General features: G+C 49.3%; 1 protein-coding gene across 1 annotated transcript in view; it reads right to left on the reverse strand.

Annotated features, from left to right (window-relative positions):
* The window catches only part of LOC135102068 (uncharacterized), an 11081-nt gene extending 1245 nt beyond the window's left edge, over nucleotides 1-9836 (reverse strand). Inside the window, exons 1-8 of the mRNA XM_064006750.1 lie at nucleotides 9507-9836; nucleotides 5684-5894; nucleotides 4998-5301; nucleotides 3267-4839; nucleotides 2439-2567; nucleotides 1885-2026; nucleotides 1344-1453; nucleotides 1-968 (exon numbers count right to left, since the gene is read on the reverse strand). The exon at nucleotides 1-968 is cut by the window's left edge and continues 1245 nt beyond it. Coding sequence (XP_063862820.1) covers nucleotides 838-968; nucleotides 1344-1453; nucleotides 1885-2026; nucleotides 2439-2567; nucleotides 3267-4839; nucleotides 4998-5301; nucleotides 5684-5787 — 2493 coding nt within the window. The 5' untranslated portion in view covers nucleotides 5788-5894; nucleotides 9507-9836 and the 3' untranslated portion in view covers nucleotides 1-837. The remainder of the gene's footprint in view (nucleotides 969-1343; nucleotides 1454-1884; nucleotides 2027-2438; nucleotides 2568-3266; nucleotides 4840-4997; nucleotides 5302-5683; nucleotides 5895-9506) is intronic.
* Between the last annotated feature and the right edge of the window lie 164 nt (nucleotides 9837-10000).

The following is a 10000-nucleotide window of genomic DNA, read 5'->3' on the forward strand; positions in this document are numbered from 1 at the left end:
GAAGGAAGAGAGAAAAGAAAGAAAGGAAGAAGGGAAGGAGGGAGTGATGGAGGGAGGAAGTGAAGAATGGAGGGAAGAACTGAGGGAAGGATGAAAGAAGTAAGGAAGGGAAGAATGGGGAGAGGAAAGACAAAGAAGAAGGGAGGGAATGAGGGAAGGAAGAAGAGGGTAGAGAGGAAGGGAGGGAGGGAAGGAGGAAGGTAGGGAGGGAAGGGTCTGCAGCAGCCTTACTCAGTACCATAACTAATGCTAACGGAGGGTCCCGGAAGACTGCCTGCCTCTCCTGGCTAACTTACGGACGTCATAGAATACCAACTGTTGTATGTCACCACACCTGTCAGCGGCAGGTGTGGCGGCGGCGGTGATGGTGGTGGTGAGGGGAGCACACCGAGTCATTAAGAGTTAAGGGGCGGATCTCACTATACCCGTGTCAAGTGTCGCTACAGAGCAATACACTATATACTATACACTACACCCTACTGGCGAGTCTGTGTTTCTGGCCTAACACAACAACCACAGCGCAATGACAACAGCCAGCTACGGAAACAACGGAAACAAACACACACACACACACACACACACACACACACACACACACACACACACACACACACACACACACACACACACACACACACACACATACACTCACTCACACACACACATACATACACCTAAAGTCACAGTTATGGCACGCTAACTATCACCGCTAGTCAAGTTGGCACGATTTTTGCCGCAACGAGAGTGAGGCTGAAAGGCTGAATTACTGGCACGTGTTGACGAAGCAGGCGGGCGTAGAGGGAGGCGCCGAGACGCTGCTCCGCCCCCGGGATTGGCTCACGTGACGCACAGGGGGTGGAGCCTGAGGTTGCCGTCGGGAAGGTATTGGTCGAGACAGGCGTGGTGGGTGGGGTCTGAACACGGCAGGAACTTCCCAGACTCATACTCTTCCCACCCCGAGCTGCGACCTGGCCGGGGGAGGGAAAGGGAAGAGGGTGAGGGGAGGGGGAAAGAGGAAAACACCTGTCAAGATAATGCCCAGAATATAAAAGGAAAATCGGTAGTGGGGAAAGAAAGTGAGAGATGGAGTATTGAGTGCAGTGTTTTGATGACCTGCTGGGTGAGAGAGAGAGAGAGAGAGAGAGAGAGAGAGAGAGAGAGAGAGAGAGAGAGAGAGAGAGAGAGAGAGAGAGAGAGATGAAAAGTTTGTATCTGTAAATAACTGGAAAGAAATAAGACAACATAAAACTAAACAAATAGATAACACACACACACACACACACACACACACACACACACACACACACACACACACACACACACACACACACACATACACACACCTGTATCAAGCCAGTGCTGGGCGTGGCGGTACACCTCAGTCCCGTAGCGGTTCCTCACATACTGGCCGGGGCTGGAGGGGGCGGCGACCCACGACCCGTCAAACTCCACTCTGCAGGAGGAAGGGGAGGAAGAGGAGGAGGAGAAGGAGGAGGAGGAGAAGAAGAAGAAGTAGAAGAAGAAGCAGAAGAAGAAGAAGAGGAGGAGGAGGAGGAGAAAGGGGAAAAATGATACGGGAAGGAAGGAAAATGAGTATAAGGAAAAGAAGGAAGGAAGGAAGGAAGGAACTGTAGTCTACACCATATGGTCAATACCTGAACAAACCAGCCTTGACTATTTACCTATATATTTTCATAACCTCGTCATGGGTTGTAAAAAAGAACATCAGGTGGGAAATGTGTAGAAAACGACCCATAAGAATTTTTTACAAAGAGCGTCAGGCGGGAAATAAGCAGAAAATAACCCATATAAGAATTGTACAGAAAGTTTCAGACGGGAACTGTGTAAGAAGGAACTCATTAAGTAACTCATTCCTCCACACACCTGGTTCGTGGTCGCCCCGCCAGCAGATTCTCTTCGGAGTCCATGGCGTGTTGGCTCCACAGCTCCGCCCGCCACATCTCGCTGCTGAGGGAGCCCTGCCCGCCCGCCCACCGCCCATCCACGCAGCACCACCGGTTGTCCGCTGCCCGGGGAAGGATAGGGGTAGGGGGGTCATCTCTCTCTCTCTCTCTCTCTCTCTCTCTCTCTCTCTCTCTCTCTCTCTCTCTCTCTCTCTCTCTCCAAGAATGTCGTTTTCATTGAATTCCAGAGAACTCACGTAATTATGTGCACACACACACACACACACACACACACACACACACACACACACACACACACACACACACACACACACACACACACACACACAGAGAGAGAGAGAGAGAGAGAGAGAGAGAGAGAGAGAGAGAGAGAGAGAGAGAGAGAGAGAGAGAGAGAGAGAGAGAGAGAGAGAGAGAGAGAGAGAGAGAGAGAGAGAGAGAGAGAGAGAGCTCGTCACGCACACCACAACACACAGGCAACACAAGTAACACAAGCAATCAGGTGTTACTGACTTAGATGGAGGGAGTAGCCGGCCCTCTCAAAGACGTCCTTCAGCGCCTCCAGGGCCGTGTAGTTCTTGGTGTGGAAGGTGAGATCTGCGTCCCTTTCCCAAGGCATCACGCCCCCGACCTTCAGCGCTCCTTTAGGGGAAGAGAAAGGAGTGTCATGTGAGGGGATAAAGTCACGTTAGGGGTCCTGGAGGGGGAAGGGAGAGGATGGGGTGTCATGTGAGGTGGTCAACTCATGTTAGGATTCCTGCAAAGGCAAAGGGGTGTCGTATGAAGGGATCAGGTTTTGTTAAGGCTCGTGCAGGGGAAGGAAGAGACAAAGGTGTGTCATGTGAGGTGTTTAGGTCATGTTGGAGTTCCTGCAGGGGAAGGGAAGTAACTATCATCAAAGGGGATACAAAGGAGTGAAAAATCAACTTAAGAATCAATGACTTCGGCAGATTGAGTTTCCAGTATTTCTGTTATAAATGTTGAGGAAGTGTACTCGTACCTTTGCGTGGTACTGTTTGAGGCGAATACGACTGCCATGTCCCAGCATCTGTCCAGCTTGTGAGATCATTAAATATCACTCAGCGCCCCCCCGCCCGCCAGCCTGTCGCTGCCCTGCTGCCAGGCTCTCACGCTCACTCACTTCCAAATCAGTCAGACATTTAGATATGTTTCTGATAATTTCCCTATTTTGTGGAAATTTGGCCTATATGAGAAATAAATGAATAAATAAGTGGGTAGTTTCATGTCTGTCTGGTCCAGTACTAAGGATCCGCGCTCCCCAAAACTATAACAGATAGATAGCGTTCCCTGCAGTGGCAGTAATAAGATGGACACACTTACCAAGCAGCGATCCCTCCTGCAGCTCGCACAGCAGGTTGTGAGCCTCGCACATGTCCAGTGTGAAGCGCACGAGGCGGGCGAGCTCCTGGCGGCAGCACGGGGGCAGCGCCAGGCCGGGGTTCCCACACTTGGCTTTGACCTCTTTGCAGGAGAAGAGAACTGGAGAGCTCTGAGGCAGCTGCAGCGAGTACAGGCTGTGGTGGCGGGCCAGGCTGAGCAGGCTGTCCCGTGACGGTGACTCCAGCTCGCCGCTGAGGGAAAATAGTGATCCAGAGCAGGACGCCGCCAGCATGTGCCGGGAGTGTGCGGCTCGCAAGAACAGGTCGAGGTGTGCCGCGTGTGTGGGCAGCTGAGCGTCCCACCCGAAGTGACGCAGGGCAGCAGTCACCGCCAGGAAGGGCCCCTCCAGCGCCTGACACAGCAGGCAGCCCCCCGCGGTGCCCAGGTGGCCACGCTCCCAGGCGGCCTCGTAGTGGGCGTAGGAGGTGGTGAGGCATCCTGGACGCCACAGACCCGAGGGTGACAGCAGTCCCCCGCCTGCTGCCCAAACCCCGAGGTGCTCCACCGCCCACACCAGCATCCCAAGCCCACCCACGCGGGACAAGGAGGCCCCGCCCTGCGCCACTAACACATATGGAGTCCTGACGTGTCTGAGGACCTGTCTGTAGGCGGCGCCTGTGGTGGTGTTGGCCTGAACGCTGTGCACACTGAGTCGGATGTGTGAGGTCTGTAGGTGTGAGGAAGGCGTGGTGGTCACCAGATGGACCGTCATCCCGGGGTAGGTGGAGCCGAGGGCCGCAAGCAGCTCTGCCCCGGGGTCACCGTCCACCACTATCACTGACACCACGCTGCGGACAGCCGTGTGGTGCTTGGGAACACCGCGACTCTGCGCCCCGACACTCAACACTCTTCGCCCCACCCATTCCCCATCACCACTCGTCCTCTGCCCAAACCCTGACGTGTCCAGTAGCGTGGCACTCGTTCTTTTGACACTCGCACTGTCACTCTGCACACCACTCTGTACTGCAGCTGTGCCCAGGCTTTGAGGCGTTCTGTGTGTGTGCTCTGACGGCTGCAAACTCTCACTAATTGTAGATTGGCTTCTGATGTCAGAGAGAGAATACGTGAGGGTGCCTGTGGAAGGACCTGTGTGGAGTCTCTGCTGCCATGGTGGTGAGGAAACGCTCCTTTCCTCACCTGTGGTCTCTCCTGCCGCTGCTGGTGTTGATGGGGCGATGGCCACGATGGGAAAGACGCGATTATGGCTGCCTTGTGGAACGACTGGTTTTTGAGAACCCTGTGAAGCGCCCCTCGTTGTCACGTCGTCAGATCGCGCCTCACGAGATCTCTGGGGACGTTCAGGAGGGTTGGAAGCGGGAGGAGCATGTTTGCGCTGGTCAGAACCGAGATCTAAAGAAACTCTTCTCTTTGGGTCTTGGCCGGAGCGTTTGGCGTGCGAGGACTTGTGGCTGTACGGGTTGTGCCGCGGAGAGAAGTGGGTGACGAGGGCACGGTGGAGGTGGGTGACCTTCTCTTCCAGGGCGGCCACCTCGTCACGCACGTCACCTGCTACCTGAGCACAAGGAAGGAAGCCTCGTAGTCACCTGCTGCATGGCCACCTGTATGCTGAATCATCTTTCTTTTATAGTCTAAGGAAGGAAAGAAGTGTTCAGCTTTTTGTCATATTTGTAAACTCTTCACACCTTTTTTAAGTCAACTGGAATGACTTACCTGTTGAGCCTTTTTGAGCCTGAGCCGCAAAGCTGTGAAAGTTGTGTGGAGAGTGTAATAGTAGAAGGCACTCACTCCACTCACGCCGCCCTTGCCGCCCTCATCGGTAGCCTCCTCTGCGTTCTTGCCCACGCCGATCGCCCGCGCTAGCCGCACGCCCCACCCAGGCTCCTGCGTCGTGCTGGATTCATCGCTGCGTGCCGTGTGACCCTCGTCCTCGTCCGTCCCCCAGCACGCCTCGCACGGGTCGGGCTCCTCCGGGGGGTGGATGCGGGCGGCCACCTTGCTGGCGGCCTGGTACTCCCTGGCGAGACACAACACTTTGTAAGTTACCTGTGTGTCGCCATTACTGCCACTGCGATTGTGTAGTGTATGTTTTATGCAGCACGTGACTTGGCAGTGCTTGTCTTGCTAGCAACAGTATATGTGGAGACTTTGCTCTATGACTGACAAAGTTAAGTACAATTTAGTAAAAGTATTATTACTCCAATGTACACGAAATCCCAATGAGTTTTATAATGAGGAAATGTGTTTAATGTGTTTATGTATATGCGGTTATATTGAAATAGTTTGGGTTAACGTATTTTTGGCGCCGCAACGACGAGATCATGAGGAATTTTGACTGAGAAGTGGAGGTGCATCGTCAATGTGTATATCAGGCGAGACAGACGAAAGCTAAGACCCACCTGAAGACGTGGTGGTCGGAAAGCGTGATGGTGAGGAAGAGCAGCATCCAGGAGCAGCCGGTGAGCGTGAGCAGGAAGGTCTGGATGGCGGCGTGGCGACCCATGGCTCCCCGTCACCCACACTGCATTGCCCTCCACTCACGCCTCTCTGCCCGCGCCTCCCCCGCCTGCCACCCACCTCCTCGCCACCACCATGTTTCACGCCCTTAGCCTGGAGAGGGGAAGGGAGAGGAGCTGTGTGATATTTGATGGGATTGATAATAATGTTTTAAGAGACACTTTTACTGAGGGATGTGGACATACAGGAGATGGAAAAGGAGGAAGAGGAGGAGGAAGAGGAGAAGGATGGTCGTGAGGTTGAGATAAAAAAAAGGGAATATCATTATTGGATTATGAAAAAAAAAAGTGGTTTCATTCTTAAACCCTTATTATGCAATTTAAGGGGGGAAGGGATCGTGTGTGTGTGTGTGTGTGTGTGTGTGTGTGTGTGTGTGTGTGTGTGTGTGTGTGTGTGTGTGTGTGTGTGTGTGTGTGGTGCACGATCATCTTCATTAAATCTTAATGATAAAATCTGATCAGATACTGTGTACTTGCAAGACTGGACGTTAAACCAACCAGTGCATCTCATTCTGATTCGGCGGCGATCCTTAAACTGAAGTCCCTGTCAATCTGGAAATGTTACCAGACGCTTCGGAAACGACCAATCTGCCTGTTCCCCAAATCCATCCCATTGCGAACTTCCCCCGCGACAAATGAGAGGAGGAAGACCTAAGTCACGATGGTCTGAGGAGCACCACGCAGAGGGTCTATTGTCCTCTGATTAAAACTGGCTTGAACATCAGGACTTTAATCAGACACCCCAGGAGCCTCGAAGTCGTGAATGGCGGCAGTTCGATACATTGCTCTGAACATTATTTGGTCTTTCTGTCTTAATTCCTACCTTGGCCTCTTGTGTTGGACGATGACTTTGTGACCGAAGCGACTTTTCATTTTGTTTTTGATTTGTTATTTTGTACGCGTGCAGGACAGTCAAGGAAAAAAAAAAAAATAGCCCACTAAATTACTGCTTTCACAACAGTAGGAAATATTCTGGACAGTTCGCCTTTACTGTTTAGTCTTATTCAGTTCTTGATTTTTTATCAGTCTTATATTTTTTACGTGTGTAGGTTAGTCAAGGGTACAGAATAAGAAAATAATTTGGAAAAAAATGGACCTCGCTAATTTGCCGCTTCCGAAAGTGGTAGGATAAGAAAAGAATAAAAATAAGAAAGAAGGGATAAGAAAAGACAGCCCTCATTTCCTCTGTAATCTTATTCAATTTTAACTTTTGATTTAAGTGATTAAATATATATATATATATATATATATATATATATATATATATATATATATATATATATATATATATATATATATATATATATATATATATATATATATATATATATATATATATATAAAACGAGGACTTACCTTTTAATATCTGTTCTAGTGTTACTTGTGGGATGATACCAAACGCTACCTTACTCTAATCCTATTAATTTACGAATAGCGAAAGAGCAAGTGCATGAACGTAGCAGGAACCCGCCGTGTGGAGTGTTTCTGAAGTGTGAGCTTTTGGGTGTCCTGGTCTTTGTGGGATGCTTGGGCCGAACCAACTGAGAGTGACAGCGGAGAGTGTGGCTGTGATGCTGGAGCAGAGAAAGACAGAGAGAGAGAGAGAGAGAGAGAGAGAGAGAGAGAGAGAGAGAGAGAGAGAGAGAGAGAGAGAGAGAGAGACCCTACTCTCAGCCCCTCGCAAGTCCCCATCGCTCGCCACTCACATTCAAACATCAACATCCAGCTCATATTGATCGCTTTGATTTATGAAGGTGCTGGTCGAATACTGTTGACTGCGGCGGTGTTCACTCCATTGCTCTTTATTTGGCTTGATTTTAATTGTACGATTTGTACCTAAACTTTATTACTGCTACGTAGCATATCGTAGATCCCTCCTTTCCATCTCTCTCTCTCTCTTCCTTCCCTTCCTGCCTGTCTCTCTGTGTCCCGTGTTTGTCTTATAAGATTCATTGTCAAGATCGAGTAGTAATGAGTATTTGACGAGAAGGATAAAAGGGTAGTCTCTCTCTCTCTCTCTCTCTCTCTCTCTCTCTCTCTCTCTCTCTCTCTCTCTCTCTCTCTCTCTCTCTCTCTCTCTCTCTCTCTCTCTCTCTCTCTCAATGCTACTGGCAATGACTAAACGCAGAAAGCTTGTTATCAGTAGTTTGTGTATTAAATAAACTGAAAAATAAGAATGAATTGAATACTGCATTGCGCTCACGCACGCACGCACGCACGCTCACACACACACACACACACACACACACACACACACACACACACACACACACACACACACACACACACACACACACACACACACACACACACACGCACACACGCACGCGCGCGCTGTTTTTTTTTTTTTTTTATTGAATTATATCTTCATTTAGTCATTAGATCACTGAAATTGCACTGACTCATTCTCATCTCTTTCTGGTTTCACTGGAGTAAAATCTTTCTTTCCTTCCTTCGCCTGACCCCTTATTGAAGTGATGGGGAAAAATCCTCATTTCATTCTGTCCTCGTCCTTGTCATTAACTGTCCATGCCATGCCTTGTCACTCTTATTGACTTATTAACTTTAACCCTTTACTACTGTGGTTGTCCTTCGTTAACCTTCCAAGGTCTGTAAAAAAACTGTTTGCCTGGAGACACATAAGAGAAAAGAGATAAATTAGAAGATTATTTTCTTCTTTTTACGCTACAGAAGTATTAAGGAGAGTGTAGCACAAAAATTATGTTCAATAAGTTGTAGGTATTGAACGGAAAATTTTGTCTATAGCAGGGAAAGGATTAATTCTACGCAACAAGGAGTTTATACAGCACCACCCTACTACTTATTCACGTGCTCGCTTTTCTATTCCATTAATCCATCTCATTTTCAGCTTACCACTCCCTCTCTCGATTCTCCGCTTCACTCTCTTACATTCTCTTTGTCAGCCTTTCATCACGAACCCTCTCGCTATGATCCATCTAACCAAAGAAGAAAAATTCGTTCTTTTAATGATCTGATACATACATTATGTCATTAGATATTTTATTTAGGAAATCCACCCCTTAAACCCTTTCACCGGACGCCTGTGTATAAAAAAAGTTGGAAGTAATGCCATGGCGTCGCAATAACGAGTGTTAGCTATCGGCCAGGGTTTATGAGAGTGCTACTTCTCCCACCTAGAAATTGTAGTGAGCCAGGATCGAAGTCACAAACAACAAGGTGAGAATAATACCACAGAGCCACCCACGTGTATTACTCCACCGTGCATTGTGACCTGACCTTGTTTAGTACGAGCATTTATGGGTCAGGAAGAGCCACAGAGAGAGAGAGAGAGAGAGAGAGAGAGAGAGAGAGAGAGAGAGAGAGAGAGAGAGAGAGAGAGAGAGAGAGAGAGAGATTATAGGGAGGAGGGAGATGGCATAGAAATTTGATATTATTATATTTAGAATAGTTTTGACGATGATCCAAGGAAAGGAACACCACCAGTGCAGTCCAAAGCTTGAGATGTGGTATCTCATGCCAGTGGTTATGATGATGATTATTGTTGTTATTATGAACTGTACTGTTGCTGCTGTTCGTGTCCCTATATAACTGACAGTAAACAGAGCGAAAACAACTGATCCATCACTGCACCAGGATGACCTACCAACTAACCATCTTCCTCAGCAATAAACACTTCCAGCAACATGTCACTCCAGTCACACTAAATACAAACGTACCCACTTACCTAAAGGAGAGCCACAAGATGTTTATGTCGCCACGAGAACCCCTGCAGCGGTGTGACGCCCTGGACGCAGCACACCTGTCTTGACGCCTTCCAGCTCAGCCCTCACCCAGCACGCCGCGCGGCAGCTGATGGCAGACTGGCCCGTGTGCTTCCCGACTCCCGAGGCCCCTCGCCGCGCCACGCACACCACCAGCTGCCTGCCGCACACTGGCCCGCCGCCTCCCCTCAGCCATGGGCGTCTGTGTGTTGGGGCGGGGGGGGGGGGGAGTTCCCTCCACTTTTTAAAGTGGGGAGACAACGTATCAAATGTCCCCCCCCAACTTTTCATCGGGTATTAAATACTAAAAGCTGGAATCTAAATTAATTGTGAGTTTGCGGTCAGTTTGTCTTTTTCGTCACAGTTGTGTGGTAACGTATATCCCATTACCTGTTCATTATGTGTTAATTTGTGCCTCTGGAAAGCCAAATTTATCAGCATCAACAAATAACAGGCA

This window comes from Scylla paramamosain, chromosome 7, assembly GCF_035594125.1.
Source record: "Scylla paramamosain isolate STU-SP2022 chromosome 7, ASM3559412v1, whole genome shotgun sequence".
Taxonomy (NCBI): domain Eukaryota; kingdom Metazoa; phylum Arthropoda; class Malacostraca; order Decapoda; family Portunidae; genus Scylla; species Scylla paramamosain.